The sequence below is a fragment of the Gossypium hirsutum genome, chromosome A06 (genome assembly GCF_007990345.1).
Source record: "Gossypium hirsutum isolate 1008001.06 chromosome A06, Gossypium_hirsutum_v2.1, whole genome shotgun sequence".
Classification (NCBI taxonomy): Eukaryota; Viridiplantae; Streptophyta; class Magnoliopsida; order Malvales; family Malvaceae; genus Gossypium; species Gossypium hirsutum.
The window spans coordinates 111,084,002-111,099,852 of record NC_053429.1 but is presented as its reverse complement, the minus strand read 5'-3'; the positions used below and the strand labels follow the sequence as shown (position 1 = coordinate 111,099,852).

Here is a 15,851-nt window from a genome sequence, read left to right as displayed (position 1 = left end):
TACGGAACTCGTTCGGATCCCATACGGACCGATGAACCTCGGACTTAGTTTGCCCTTACGACCAATCTAAGCACCTTCTTTAGGGTGAACTTGAGAAATACTTTGTCTCCAACCTGATATTCAATGTCTTTTCTTTTCAAATCCGCATACGACTTTGACGATCCGAAGCGGCTTTCAAACTTTACGATTGCTCGAACTTTCTGCTCAGCATCCTTAATCAAATCAACCCCAAAAATTTTACTTTCACTAAGTTCAGTCTAAAATAATGGGGTACGGCATTTACGACCATATAAGGCCTCGTAAGGTGCCATCTTAATGCTTGATTGAAAGCTATTGTTGTAAGCGAATTCGATCAAAGGCAAATATCTTTCCCATGAACCACAAAATCTAAGACGCAACATTTCAACATATCCTCGAGTATCTGAATTATTCGTTCAGATTGGCCATCAGTCTGGGGATGAAATGCGGTGCTAAAATGCATCTTATACCAACGCTCTTGTAAATTTTCCAAATCACGATGTAAATCTTGGGTCCTATCCGACCGATAGAAATAGGTACCCATGCAACGAACAATTGGAGGTGTATAATTCTGCCAATTATCGAGCAAAAATTGTACGGACAGGATAAATGAAGACTTGGTCATCTATCAACAATAACCAGATTGCATCTTTCTTGCTTGATGACAATGGCAATCAGATACAAATCCATCGTTACCCGACCCACTTCCATTCGGGTATCATGATCGCTGAAGTAATCTGACAGCACTTGATGTTCCGCTTTTACTTGTTGGCATATCAAACACCTTGAAACAAATTCGGAAATGTCTCGTTTCATACCGGGCCACCAAATTGACGTTCAGGTCATTGTACATTTTAGTACTACCTGGGTGGACTGACATTCGACTACTGTGAGCCTCGTCCAAAATCATTGAAATAAGTTCCGAATTTCTTGGAACACATAATCGACCTCTGAACGTCAAGCAATCATTGTTGTCAATCCGAAACTCTGATTCCTCATTCGAAGCACATTCAGCTCGTTTAGTGACCAATTCAGCGTCGACTTTCTGGAATTCAAGTATTTGACGAATCAATAATGGTTTGGCCTCTAATTCAGCTACTAGCACCCCATCGGGTGAGACGGACAAGTGAGCATTCACCGCTCTCAAAGCAAACAGTGCTTTCTGACTTAAAGCATCGGCAACCACGTTAGCCTTTCCGGGTGATAATCATAACAAGTTCATAGTCTTTCAACAACTCAAGCAACGTCTTTGTCGCAGATTTAGATCTCTTTGAGTCATCAAATATTTAAGACTTTTGTGGTCCGAATAAATATGACACCTTTCCCCAAACAAGTAATGCCGCCATATTTTCAGGGCGAACACTATGGCCGCCAATTCAAGATCATGGGTCGGATAGTTTCTCTCATGCGGCTTTAATTGTCTCGACGCGTAAGCCACAACTCGACCTTCTTGCATCAACACACAACCTAGCCCAAGTAAGGATGCATCACTATAAATGACAAACTCTTTGCCGGACTCCGGTTGTACTAGCACTGGAGCTTCGGTTAAACAGGTCTTTAGTCGATCGAAACTCTTCTGATAGTTCTCTGTCCACTCAAACTCAACATCTTTTTGGAGTAGTTTCGTCAACGGTGCAGCTATCATCGAGAAACCTTTTACAAATCGTCGGTAATAACCGGCGAGCCCCAGGAAGCTCCGAACTTCGGTAACATTTCTTGGAGGCTTCCAGTTAATTATGGCTGAAATTTTGCTCGGGTCAACTCGAATACCCGATGCGGATACCACATGACCCAAGAAGCTAACCTCTCTTAACCAGAACTCACACTTACTGAACTTAGCATATAACTGCTTATCCCGCAAAATTTGCAACACTAATCTCAGGTGTTCAGCATGTTCGGTCTCATCTCCTGAATAGACCAAGATGTCATCAATGAACACAACTACGAACCGGTCCAAATACTGTCTAAAGATCAGATTCATCAAATCCATAAATACCGCAGGGGCATTAGTGAGCCCGAACGGCATCACTAAGAACTCGTAGTGACCGTACCTCGTTCTGAAAGTAGTTTTGGGTACGTCTGAATCTCGAATCCGCAACTGATAATAACCCGATCTCAAATCTATCTTTGAAAACACTGAGGCTCCCTTTAGTTGATCAAACAAATCATCAATACATGGTAATGGATATTTATTCTTTATCGTCACTTTATTCAGTTGACGATAGTCAATGCACAACCTCATGGTTCCGTCCTTCTTTTTCACGAACAATACTGGTGCACCCCAAGGTGAGAAACTTGGTCGAGCGAAACCTCTATCCGTCAACTCTTGCAACTGAGCTTTCAATTCTTTTAACTCGGTTGGTGCCATACGATACGGAGCTATCGAAATTGGCGTAGTTCCAGGTACAAGCTCAATACCAAACTCTACCTCTCGAATAGGTGGTAAACCCGGTAATTCTTCAAGAAAAATATCCGGGTATTCACAAACCACCAGCACAGATTCGGGTTTCTTTTCTAATTCTTTGTCATCAAGTACATACGCAAGGTATGCTTCGCACCCTTTTCTTACATATTTCTGGGCCAACATTGCTGATATTACAGCTGGCAACCCCCTTAAGTCCGTAGACTCAACTCGGATTATCTCGTTATTTGCGCACCTCAAATCAATAGTCTTGCTTTTACAATTCACAACCGCATCATACGCGGTCAACCAATCCAAACCAAGAATAACATCAAATTCATCAAACGGCAAAAGCATCAAGTCCGCCGGAAAACAGGAATCTCGAATTACTAGGGGGCATTTCTTACACACTTTGTCGACAAGCACGTAACGACCCAAGGGATTTGACACCCGAATTACGAACTCAGTAGACTCAACAGGTAGAGTCTTACTGGATGCTAAGGTTTCACATACATATGAATGAGTAGAGCCAGGGTCAATCAATGCAATCACATTAGTATCAAAGAGAGTGAAGGTACCAGTGATGACGTCAGGGGAGGATGCCTCCTCTTGTGCGCGAATGGCATATGCTCTAGCAGGAGTACGGTTCTCGGCTCGAACAGCCGTATCAGAGGCCCTCTCTGACTACCACCCCTACCTCCTAAAATTCTCGGTGGTGGACCTCTAGTTGTCACTCCACTAGGTCTTGCACCTTGAATCTTATTCTTCTCATCAAGCTCCGTGCAATCTCTAATGAAGTGGTCCTTCGAACTGCATCCGTAACAGGCCCTGTTAGTAGACTTACCCCAACATTCACCTAGGTGTCGTCTTCCGCATTGGGGACATTCAGGTTTCTCTAGACGATTATTGCCCACACTAGCTACCGAAGTAGCTCAGGAGTCCGTCGATGGTCGTGCTCTGATGGAAATTCCCGCAGTCGTCCTCGACTTATTAGTGTCCTCCCTGAACTTCTTTGCAGCTGAGAACGGAGCTTTACCCATCGATCTTTTACGATAGTCTCTAGCTTCAAATTCAGCCTTCTTCTTATCCTTTCCAAGTTCTTCCGCCTTGCAGGCTCGTTCGACTAGTGTTACGAATTCTTTTATCTCCAAAATACCCACTAGTAGCTTTAAATCTTCATTCAATCCTTCTTCGAATCTTTTGCACATAGCAACTTCATCAGCTACACACTCCCGGGCATACCTACTGAGTCTTACGAATTCATGTTCGTATTCAGATACTGTCATACGGCCTTGCTTGAGTTCCAAGAATTCCTTACGCTTTTGATCAATGAACCGTTGACTAATATATTTCTTTCGAAATTCTGTTTGAAAGAAGTCCCAAGTAACTCGTTCGTTTGGGACTATGGAAATCAGGGTCCTCCACCAATAGTAGGCTGAGTCCCGCAACAAGGATATAGCACACTTTAGACATTCACCGGGCGTGCATGACAGTTCATCAAACACCCGAATGGTGTTATCAAGCCAGAACTCCGCCCTTTCAGCATCATCAGTAACTATGGCCCTGAACTCCTCAGCCCCGCGCTTCCAAATCAAGTCTACAGGTGGCTTACTCAGCCTCACAGGATCAGTAAATGATGGCATTACGGGCTCTTGGGGTGGATTATTCAAATTCGGGAATTGTTGGACAGCCGGATTGGTTCGAGCATATTGCGCGACCCACTCATTCATCATGGTAAAGAAGGCTTGTTTAGCCCCCTCACCTTGATTATTCGCAGATGACTGAGGTTCAATAGGCAGCGTCCCTTGTGCAGGAGTAGCCACTACACTTTCAACGTCATCCGCCAAGGTTCTCTCTACACCGGGATCCATTTACTAATCAAAACATCAATTTTAACCGTCAGAAGTCATCACACATTTAAACATTAACATTAAGGCATGTATAGCTAGACTCATACTGCTATGGTAGTCCTAGAACCGACTAAACCATAGCTCTGATACCAAATAAATTGTAACACCCCGAACCCGAGACCGTCGCCGGAGTCGAACACGAGGTGTTAACAGACTTCAAACCACTTATTAAAAATTTCCCAGACAAGCTGCCAATCTGCGTACTAGTCGCTTTAAAAATAATATCTTGAGTTCTGAAACTCGAAATCCAGTTCCGTAAATTTTCCCCGGAACTAGACTCATATATCTATATGGTAGAATTTTTGGTCAGGCCAATTGGTACAGTTTATTAGTTAAAGTCGTCCCTGTTCCTGGGTTCGACTACTCTGACCCTTGTGCATTACGACTTAGATATCTCCCTTTACAGAGCTCCAATACTTATGCCGTTGGTTTCTAATGAAACTAGACTCAAAAGGGAATCTATACATATAAAGCATGACTTCTAATTGTCTCTGATTAATTTAGGGTGAATTTCTAAAGTCGGGACAGGGGATCCAGAAATCGCTCTGGCCCTGTTTCACAAGAGTTTAATTATCTCATAACATACAGCTCATATGGTCGTTTCGTTTCTTCTATATGAAAGTAGACTCATCGAGCTTCGATTACATAATTTATTCATTAATTAATTCCATTCCTACTATTTTTAGTGATTTTTAAATCTCACGTCACTGCTGTTGCCAGCATTTGTTACTAAAGCAACTATGCCTATTTCGTGATTTCTCCTTGATCTAACTAGTAATTCATCATACATATCACAAATTATGATCATGACTAGCCATGCCAAAGGCTAGTCATTGTCAAACATCTCCCTACTACACTATTGCCATATCATGAATTTTAACACCAAAATAATCAACCATGACATATGGCATAAAAATCGAATTACCAAGACTTACGACCTAACATTATAGAACCAAATCCAACCGAACATTTATGCCATTTTCGCATGGCTAAAAGTTTACATACCAAATTTCAACAAAACATATTAGCCTATACATGCCGAAATGTTCTCCTAGACCGACTAAAAAGAATATACCAAAAGTTGCTAGCCGGTGTGATGACTTCGATGACGGCCCGATCACGCAAAAAGAGACGAGTCCAAGAAACCTAGAATAGGTGACAAGGAAACACCGAGTGAGTATATAACTCAGTAAGTCATAAGCAATGCACTACCATCCATTAATAACATTATCACAAGAGGAAACAAAATGGAACGAGGCTAGTTACTCCATCCATACCGAACCATACCATAGTTCCTTAGACCTATCGGTTCAATCTCATACCAAGTCATGCATTCACATTCCATTTACTAATCAATAGGATATTTGAGGCATTTTCATACATCATTTTATTTTCGTTACAATCATACAACTAAACGACCTTTCACCTATTCCACGATAAATCTTATGTACGTGACTTCAATTATAATTGTCACATAGGTTCAAACTTACTAAGCTCAACTCCAAATATAAACATAGCGCCTATTAGCCATGAACTCAAGGTACTTACCCAATCCGCTGTCCGTAATCAACTCAATAATATCGCACACTTAGTGCCCATAGTGATTCAAAAATATATATTAAGTCCGCACACTCAGTGCTATATAATCAACTCGCACACTTAGTGCTATATAATCAAATTCGCACACTTAGTGCTGTACAATTTAAACCCGCACACTTAGTGCCAATCTCATGATCATAAATGTTTACACCCGCACACTTAGTGCCGAAACCAACAACTCAATACATCGCACCTCTTTTCTTTTTTTATTCAATACTTTCATCACCCCATGCATACATGTATATATATATATTTATCATTCCATTCAGCATCATTATATAGACGTTATGACCATTTAAATTAATACAAAATATATGCTTAATGACTTACTTGTGTTGGGTAAGACGGTTCCAACTCGGCTACTCGATGATCTTTTCTTTGCCTTTGCTCGATTCTCCTCCTTTAACTCCTTGAGCTTAATCAATAAATCAACTAGTTTAACCGCCTTGCTAAATATTTACAATCCAATTACACATGCATATGTATGTTAGTATATTCGGCAATCACCCTTACTAATCACCCATTTAGTCGATTGTAGGGACTTAAATATAATATCTCTAGGATGTACTCTACATGGCCGAATATACCATGTTAGTTTTTTAACATTTCCTATGTAATTACATATAGGTTTTTACACCTTAAGTTTCACACATTTCACCTTTTAATGCCTATTGCTCATCCCTTTGATCTTAACCTAAATGACAACTCCCTCTCCCCATATCTCAACCGAATTATCCATAACATCAAGACTAAAATTTTGCACCTTGAACTTCATACATTTATAAAAACTTCCATAACTCATTCGGCCCTATCAAGAACCATTTAACATGCTAGGAAAAATAATCATAGAGGAAGAAATTAACATCCTCAATAAACTCACCTTTTGACCGAATGTACAAGGAGCCTCTAAACTACTCATCCAAAATCTCTACCCTATTCTAAGACTTAGTCATTCGGCATATAGCCCAAATCACCATGAAAAATCTCAACTTTCTTGACATTACCAAGAGTGCATCCACAATTTAGCTTAGCATATTATAAATCCAAATCAACAAATTCAAAGCTTACCTCCTATAGCTAAAGATGAATGCCGACTTGCTCTAGGTAAGTTCTCCTTATTTTTCTTCCTTGTTTCGGCCTTGGCAAGATGGAGAAGAAGATGAACACTCCTCTTCCCTTTTTCTCTTTTATTCAATTTTATTATAATTATTTTAAGCCATTTGTTAACTAAACAAAACATATTAAATTAGAATAAGTGGAGCACCATCACCCCTTGGCCGGCCACTCTTCATCTTTTGGGTAAATTGACATGCAAAACCACCCTTTTTGGTACATGCACTAATAGACCATTTTAAATTAGCCTATCATATTTTACCATGTCTCATATCGATCCCTATTTAATAATTTCTCATGCAATTGGCAAAATTAGAGAATGAAACTTCCACATACTCATGTACACACATAATAAGCATAGAATATAGCAATTAATTATTTTTATGACTCGGTTTTGTGGTCCCGAAACCACTTTCCGACTAGGGTCACACTAGGGCTGTCACAATTAGTTTTTAAAATAAATATCTTAAAAAAAATCTAATCTACGAGATTTGTACAACGGCGACCGTGTAACTAAAATAGATATTATATATATAATAGCTTAAAATATGTTTTTAAAATCTTATACTTTTTATATAATTGAAATCTAATCCTTTTATTTTTCATGTTTTAAAATTAGTGTTCAATTGTTAACTTCGTCCAATTTTTCTAATAAGTTCACTAATATGATATTTTTAAAATAAAAAAAGATACTCACTTAATATTTATGTATAACATTACACATTAGACCAATATTTTTGCGTAATTTTGAGTTTTGTCCATTTTATTAGTAGTAACTAATTTTAAAATAAAAAATCAAGAAAGATTTTTTTGGAAAATATTGATGTTGATGTTATCAATAATGATTTTGCATCTCAAAATGCTCGTAGACATTTTTTTATGAATTTTTTGTGTTTTTTTAGTTTATGACATAAGAGTAGATTGAATGAAAAATGTTTTTTTTAAAATTTTGTTAGAAAAATATATTATTCGCGTAATGTCATAAAACATATTATTTTAATGAAATTACTAGTATATGATTTTATTTTATTGTATTGAATTTTATAATTTTTTTTAAAAAGGCTCGATTTATTGTTTTGCCCATGGCCCCAAAAATGTCAAGAACAGGCCTGTAGATAAACTTAAGGAAGTTTTTTTAGGGGCATATTGGGCAATTTAAATAAAAATTTTATATAGTTTTTTAAGTTTATTGTTTTTAAAAAAATAAAAAAAATGAGAAGGGTTTATTTTTGTTCTTCTTGTCTTTTAAGGGTTATTTAAATTTAATTTCAAAAGGGATAGACTTAGCATGCAAATAAATAAAAAGTTTAATTTGGTGCCATCAAGCGGCACCTTTTTTTCAGCCAATCTGGAAAATGTAATTACTTCACTGTGTCTCTGAAAGTTTTGCCCCTGTACGTTTTCGTTTGGTGTCATCACGACACCAAAAAAAATTATTTTTTTAATATTTTTTGTAATGATTAAAGCATGATTGAGGGGATTTTTAGGGTGATGTTGCTTGGGAAAGTGGCAGCATCCAATTCTACTATAGAAATTAGATCATTCTCATAATTAATTTTGAAGTTAAATTATTTTCATAATTTTAAAATTTTGTAAGGTTGGATTAAAAAAAACCCAATTTCTATCTTTGCCTTTTATAAGAAAAAAAATACCTTTTAAAAAAACAATTCCAGGACAACAAAGAAAAAAACATTATTTCAATAAAAAAACTTCTTCGATATGTTCCACTGCTTGAACATGCAAAAAAAAAAGGAGGGTATATTAATCCATTTGGTTTAATCGTGGAACTTTCCTCTCGAAGTCATGCTAACGCGTTAATTTCTACTCTTGTCCTGGAGCTGCCTTGACGTTAAACGACCTAATAAGTGACCACTTTCCCTCGTTCCATCTATAGGGACACGTTCTAACCGCGAAATAGAAAATTTCCCATCTCCTCATGCAAAGAATATGCTAAGAAAGATTTTGGAAATTTACCTTTTCCAATTTTTCTTCGGTTGACCTGTTGTAAGTGATTTTTGCTTTTGTCGTTGACTTTCTTTTGTACATAATCCTATGGATGACTTGGCTATAACGAATAAAAGAAAGTCTAAAAACCATGTTGAGTAGGAATCCTTCGGTCAGGTCATGTTTTTCGGCAGGATTCTCTAACTTAAGCCTTGATGACAATGGACAAACTTCGAGGAATAGCAGCTATGTGTTAAAGTATGAGGAAGGAGTTCTATTAATCTTTTAATTTGTTATAATCCAGTTGTAATGCAGTTGTAGTATGGTTAGAGTTGTTAGCTGCAGTTAACTCATCCAAGTGTTGTATATATTCTTGCTATTGTTAGCATAGAAGGACAGATATCAATTCAAGTCTCAAGATTCATTTTCTGTTTTACATTTTCTTCATAGCCTATATTTCATTGTAATTACCTTGTGTTAGATATTCTATCATGGTATCAGTAGCTCGGTAATCTTCGGGCATGGTCGCCGTGCACTCCGCTGATTCTGAGTCTGTTAAGGCGAATGGCTCTGTGTTCACCAGTGATCGTGTTGTCACCTCTTTTCCTCGACATGACGTGGTGAATCTTGACGAGTGGACGTTCATTCAATGGCAACAGAAGGTGCATTTCATTCTTGCTAGTTATGGTCTGTTAGGTTTTCTTGATGGCTTCTTATCTGCTCTGACGAAGTTTGTTCAGTCCTCCGATGGCACTCTTGTTGCCAATCCGTCTGCCTCTGTTTTTGAGCAACAAGATAATCTCCTCACCTCGTGGCTGCTCTCTACCATTAGTTCGTCTTTTCTATCTTCTTTCACGGATGTTCGTACTGCTTGTGATGTGTGGATCATGGTAACCAGTTTGTTTGCGGCTGATACGAGTGTGAAGCAGTCGCAACTTCGACACGAACTCTATTCCCTCAAGAAAGGTAGTCTTTCCATCCAATCTTATGTTGATAAAATAAAAGGCTTGTGTACGCTTCTTGCAGCATCCGGTTATTAGATTTCAGAGGTTGAACGGATGGCAGTATTACTTGCGGGTCTATCGTCTGAATTTGAAGCCGTCGTGTCCTCTGCCTCGCTCTCCTCAGCTCCACTGCCGTTTTAACGTGTTGTTGATGCTCTCCTTGAATGCGAAGCTCGTCAGGTGAGATCTGTTCAATATGTGTTGATTGATGCGAATCTCGTGGAAGAATCTCAGTCGCCAGTAGTGGATGGCTTCTCTCGTGGTGGCCGTCCTCCTTTTCGTGGTCGTGGTCGAGGTTTTCGGCCTCAGATCCAGTGTCAAATATGTAGTCGCTTTGGTCACCTTGCTCAAAGGTGTTACTATTGGTATTATTGAGATGAGCAATCACCGACTGACGCTCTGATTACACAACAAGGAGGGTTAGTGTTTAGTGCGCCTAGGGATTCTTGGGTGCGTGGCTCTCGGTTTCAAAATGGAAATTGTCAAAATTAGAAGGCTAGTGGTCAAAATTGGGCTTTGTCTTCACCTGTTTATCCTAGGCCGAATGTGGGGGTTCAAAATATAGATCCACGTGGGCCACGTGTAGTAAATGTGTCCTTTGGGCCACCTTCGTTTATGCCACTTGAATGTAGGCCACCGAATGATGGTTTCCATTCGGCTTTTAGACACCAATCTTTGGGCCAGCCTTTTGGTGATGCTGGTGGTTCGCCTACAATAACGTATGGGCAACCCGATACAGGCCAGGTTTTTGGGCCTAGTGGATCAGTTCGACCGCATCTAAATGATGGGCCAATTTCTTCTGGGGCCAATGTTAATTGTGTTAATCTTGATCGGCCTTTGCAGCATAATGCTCTTGCGGTTCCTTGGCAGACGAAGCCACGGGCACGTGTGTTTGATAGCGACTCATCTTCGTATGACTCGTCTCAGTTCGTTGGGATACCCAGGCTTCCTAAATTTCATGCTTTCGATTTTTCTGATGCCACAGCTTATGATTCAAATTTTAATGGTACTGATTTGTATGTTCTGTTGCCAGTAGGGAGCACGTCTTGCTGCCGTGATTCAGGGGCTACTCACCATGTGTGCCAGAACACCGCGGGCTTCGATGCCTCCACTTCTTACTCAGGTAAATCTTCTCTCATAATGGGAAATGGTGCATCTACTAGAATTTCCTTTGTTGGGTACACGGTTCTACCCACGCCGAATAAATTGTTGCATCTATCTAATATCCTCTGTGTGTCGACTATTCGAAAGAACCTTATGTTGGTTTTTCAGTTTGCATCTGATAATAATGTATTTTTTGAATTTCACTCATCACATTGTGTTATTAAGGATGCCCAGACACAGGATGATACGAGTAACTCAGCCCAATTCAAAGGCCATAATAGAGATGAGTTTAGTTTTCCTCAAGGCCCAATTACGAGATCCAAATCCAAACAAATAAAGTCAAAACTCAACTTAGTGGTTCAAGATTTTATCACGAAAAAAATTTGAGAAGAAGAGTTGAAGTTTCAAGACAATAAATTCTGGAGTAATGATGAATTAGAAGAGACTAATTATGTTCGTAGGCCTAAACTCTCAATCTATGACGACAAGCCCATGTGGAAAATGCTAACAAGCTTAAGCATTTCACTTCAAAAAACCTCATTGATCTTACAAGCTTAGACGTTTCATATTGGGTTTAAGTTTTAGGCTTAATTTTTATTATATATGAGCACAATATTTTATTTATTAGCTCTTATTATTTTATTATTATTTTATTCTGAATTTTTGATAATTATTAAGTATTTTAAGTTATTTAGGAATTTTATGTTAACAAGAAAGTTTAGTTTAAAACTACTTCTTGTTTAGATTAAATTAGAGTTCTAGTATAGTTAGGAGTTTTATTTAGATTTATTTATCTAGCCTATATATAGGCCTTTGCATTGTACACAAGGCAGACAAATTCATTATTATTCTATTTCTCTTTTGAGTTAATAAATTCTCTCTGAGTTTTTTGTTTTCAAGAATTTCTCTTGAGTTTCTTTTAGAAGAGTTTTAACAATCTTTTTAGATTGTAGGAATCATCTTCAAACTTTTTCTTGCGAAGATTTTTATCTTGGAGGGGAAATTAGAGCCGCTTGAAGGGGGTTATGGATTCTTCATGTTTCCAAGGCTTCTTAGGACTTCTACACGCCACGTTCTATCTTTCCATTTATCTTCTTTATTCACTTCCTGAATCTTTGATTTATTATTTGTTTTAATTATTTTATCTAACTTGGATTTAATTTCGTTTCAGGTTGTGTCAAAAAAATCCAAGTTTCTTTCAGAACGTCTAGAGCCCTAAGTCAAATCGCGATTTTGACAAACTTTATGATCTGCTTTCACTTTCATCATTCTCATCCTTTATCATTTGGTATCAGAGCTGGGCTTTTTAGGTGTTCTTTTTTAAACTAATTTCTAGAAAACAGCCTTAAAACAAATTTTACCCCTACAGTTTTTAGAAAAAAATATTTTTCAGTGGGTAAACAATTTCCAAATGATCTAAAATTTTACATACTATATCTTGGAACTATTTTAAAGTATAAAAAATATTTCCCACAAAAAAAAGTGATCAAAAAAGTACAAAAAATAAAATACGAAAAAAATAAAAAAATAAAAAAATATATGTGGGTTGAATTTTGTGCCGAAACTTTCCAGATCAAATCTACATTATTTGAGGTGGCTCCAGTTTAAATTTTGTGATTTTTGGAAATCAAGAACACCTTGAATGAAGTTTGTCAAGTTGCTTCGCAGTTTTTCGGGTTTCAGCAATTTTCATTGACTCTTAGCTTTAAGTTTTCATTTGTTTTCCTTTTTATTTGCTCCTTACGCATTCTAACACTTTCTTGTTTCTTGTGTTAGTAGGTTAAAGCACGTTGCATATTCCTTCCTCCGTGCAACAAAATTCTTTGATGTCTAAGCTAATTTTAGACTCATAATGCTATTAGGTTTGCTTTGATAGTTTGATTCTAAAACATCTTGATTGATTGATTTAGACACTTTTAAAAGACTCACAAGATTAATTCTTACCTCATTGAGAATTTTTTTTAGTGCATATAGGTGAGGTTTGCTTAATTTTTTCTTTTGAAGTGTTGTGCTTTTCCAGGCTTTCACTATGACTTGTGACACTCGTGCCTGTAAAAACCATGATGAGATACCATCTGATGACAAAGAACAATATGCTACATTGGAGAATATTGTGGGGATGGTAAAATTGCAACATCAACAATTGAACGAGGTACGTGATACATTTAAGGCCAATTTGACTACGTGTCGAACGGAACTACAAGAGAGTATTAATCAGCTTTCCAATCATATTCAACTGCTCACTCAAGCTGTTGCTCGTTTGGAGACTTCTTCGAATCGACGATCTCATGCTCGTGACAGTGATCATGATAGGGATAATGAACAACTTCGTATTCGTTCTAATCCTGGTAGACACAAATATCGTCACATTGATGAAAGTTTGGGTATTTCTAATCAAGGCCATCCTCCTGTCGCTAAACCAAAGTTCAACATTCCACTATTCCAAGGAAAGTATGATCCAGATGCATATTGTGATTAGGAGGATAAAATGGAGATCATGTTCTGTTGTTATAAGTGTCCGGAGGAGGAGAAAGTTCCATTAGCTATATTGGCATTTTCTGATTATGCATTGAGTTGGTGGACTCAACTTGTGTTGAACCACCAAAGGAATCGTGAACGAGATGTTGATTCATGGGAACAGTTGACACAAATCATGCGAAAACGTTTTATCCCACCTCATTATTATAGGGATATTAAATGAAGACTTCAACGCCTTGTTCAAGGTAATCGATCTGTTGATGAGTACTTTAAGGAGATGGAGATGCTTATGCATAGAGCAAATGTCCAAGAAGATGAAGAGACTACCATGGTGTGGTTTGTAGATGGTTTGAACGTTTCGATAGGCAATGTTCTTGATCTTCAAACCTACATTGATCTTGAAGATACGGTACGCAAGGAAATTGAGATTGAGCGACAGTTTCAACAACGTCAATCTCATCCATTTAGTACTTCACAATATTATAGAGGTACGAGTTCTAATTCTACTTTCAAGAATTCAAAATTTCCTTTTACTACTAATAAGTTGCTGCCAAAATATAATGAGACTAAATCTTTTGAGGGGAAAAGTGGGGCTCCGACAAAACCTTCTTCTTCATCTTCTAAGCAGCTCACTTCTACTACTTCACCAACACAACAACGAGCTCATGAAATTGAATGTTTTAAGTGAAAAGGGCGTGGGCACTATAGCCGTGATTGTGCCAACACAAGACTTTTGTTGATCAAAGAAGATGGTAATTATACTTCTGATTCCGATAAAACAGACCCAGATATGCCCGAATTAATTGATGATGTCAACGATTACGGTAGATTTTATGGTGAAGAAGAGTTGGTGAAACCACTAACTCATCCCCGTTGTTTAGTTGTGGGCGCACACTCAACATCCAATTGAAGGATGATCATGATCTTCAACGGAGGAATATATTCCATTCAAGGTGTTTGATTAAAGGTACACTTTGCTCATTTATCATTGATAGTGGAAGTTGTGCTAACGTTGTGAGCAGCTACCTTGTGGATTCTCTTGCTTTGCCATGTAGCAAACACCCTACACCATACCATCTTCAATGGCTTAACGAAGGTTCAGAGGTCCGTGTGGTAAAACAGTGCTTGATCACTTTTAAACTTGAGACTTACATTGATGATGTTTGGTGTGATGTCGTTCCAATTCATGCCGCCCACTTGTTACTTGGTAGACCATGGCAGTACGATCGTGATGTTATTCATCATGGTAAATTAAATCGATATTCTTTTATTTTTCGTGGGAAGAAGTACACTTTCACCCCTTTGAATCCGAAATATATTCACAATGATCAAATCGACATGATGAAGTTTTGTAAGGAGGTTATCGGAAGTAAGACACAAAATTCAAAAAAGGCTGGGAGAAAAGAGGTCTCTACTGAAAAAATCCAAATTAATAATGACCCAATGGTGAGTGCATCCTCTTGTGAGAAAAAAAGAGTGGTTCATAATTTTTATGCGAGTGGAAAAGATATGCGACGAGCCTTACTCACTAAACAACCTTGCATCATTATCCGATTTAGGCAAAATTGTTTATCTTTGACTAACCTTCATAACTCTTTGCCTAGAGTTTTTGTGTCTCTTTTATAGGAATATGAAGATATTTTTCAAGAAGCACCTAAAGGATTGCCACCTTTGAGGGGTATTGAGCATTAAATTGACTTAATACCTGGGTCAACAATTCCAAATCGACTAGCTTATAGAAGCAATCCCAATGAGACGAAAGAGTTACAAAAGCAAGTAGATGAACTTTTGGTGAAGGGTCACATTCATGAAAGTTTAAGTCCTTGTGCAGTGCCGGTAATTCTGGTGCCAAAGAAAGATGTAAGTGCTCAAGGTATTCATTCGATGAAGACAAAGTAAAGGCAATTAGAGAATGGCCCACTCCTAAATCAATTACCGAGGTGAGATCTTTCCATGGTTTAGCAAGTTTTTATAGACGTTTTGTGAAGGATTTCTCCACTATTGCTGCTCCATTAACTGAGATTATTAAAAAATCTGTGGGTTTTAAATGGGGAGAAGTTCAGGAAAAGGCTTTTCAAACTTTAAAGAATAAGTTATGTTCTGCTCCAGTTCTTAGATTACCTGATTTTTCTAATAGTTTCAAACTTGAATGTGATGCTTCAGGCATTGGAATTGGTGCCGTGTTGATGCAAGAAAAAAGGCCAATCACATATTTTAGTGAAAAAATGACAGGGACGCAATTAAACTACTCAACTTATGCTAAGGAGTTGTTGACATTAG

General features: G+C 37.9%; 1 protein-coding gene across 3 annotated transcripts in view; it reads left to right on the top strand.

Annotated features, from left to right (window-relative positions):
* The window catches only part of LOC107961817 (rRNA-processing protein FCF1 homolog), a 72,010-nt gene extending 60,670 nt beyond the window's left edge, over window positions 1-11,340 (top strand). For 2 of the 3 annotated variants that reach the window (XM_016897980.2, XM_041115607.1), the window contains exon 6: window positions 9,467-11,340. In XM_016897980.2, the coding sequence (XP_016753469.1) occupies window positions 9,467-9,497 (31 nt within the window). In that variant the 3' untranslated portion in view covers window positions 9,498-11,340. The remainder of the gene's footprint in view (window positions 1-9,466) is intronic. The other variant, XM_041115605.1, reaches the window with a different exon arrangement.
* Window positions 11,341-15,851: the final 4,511 nt, after the last annotated feature.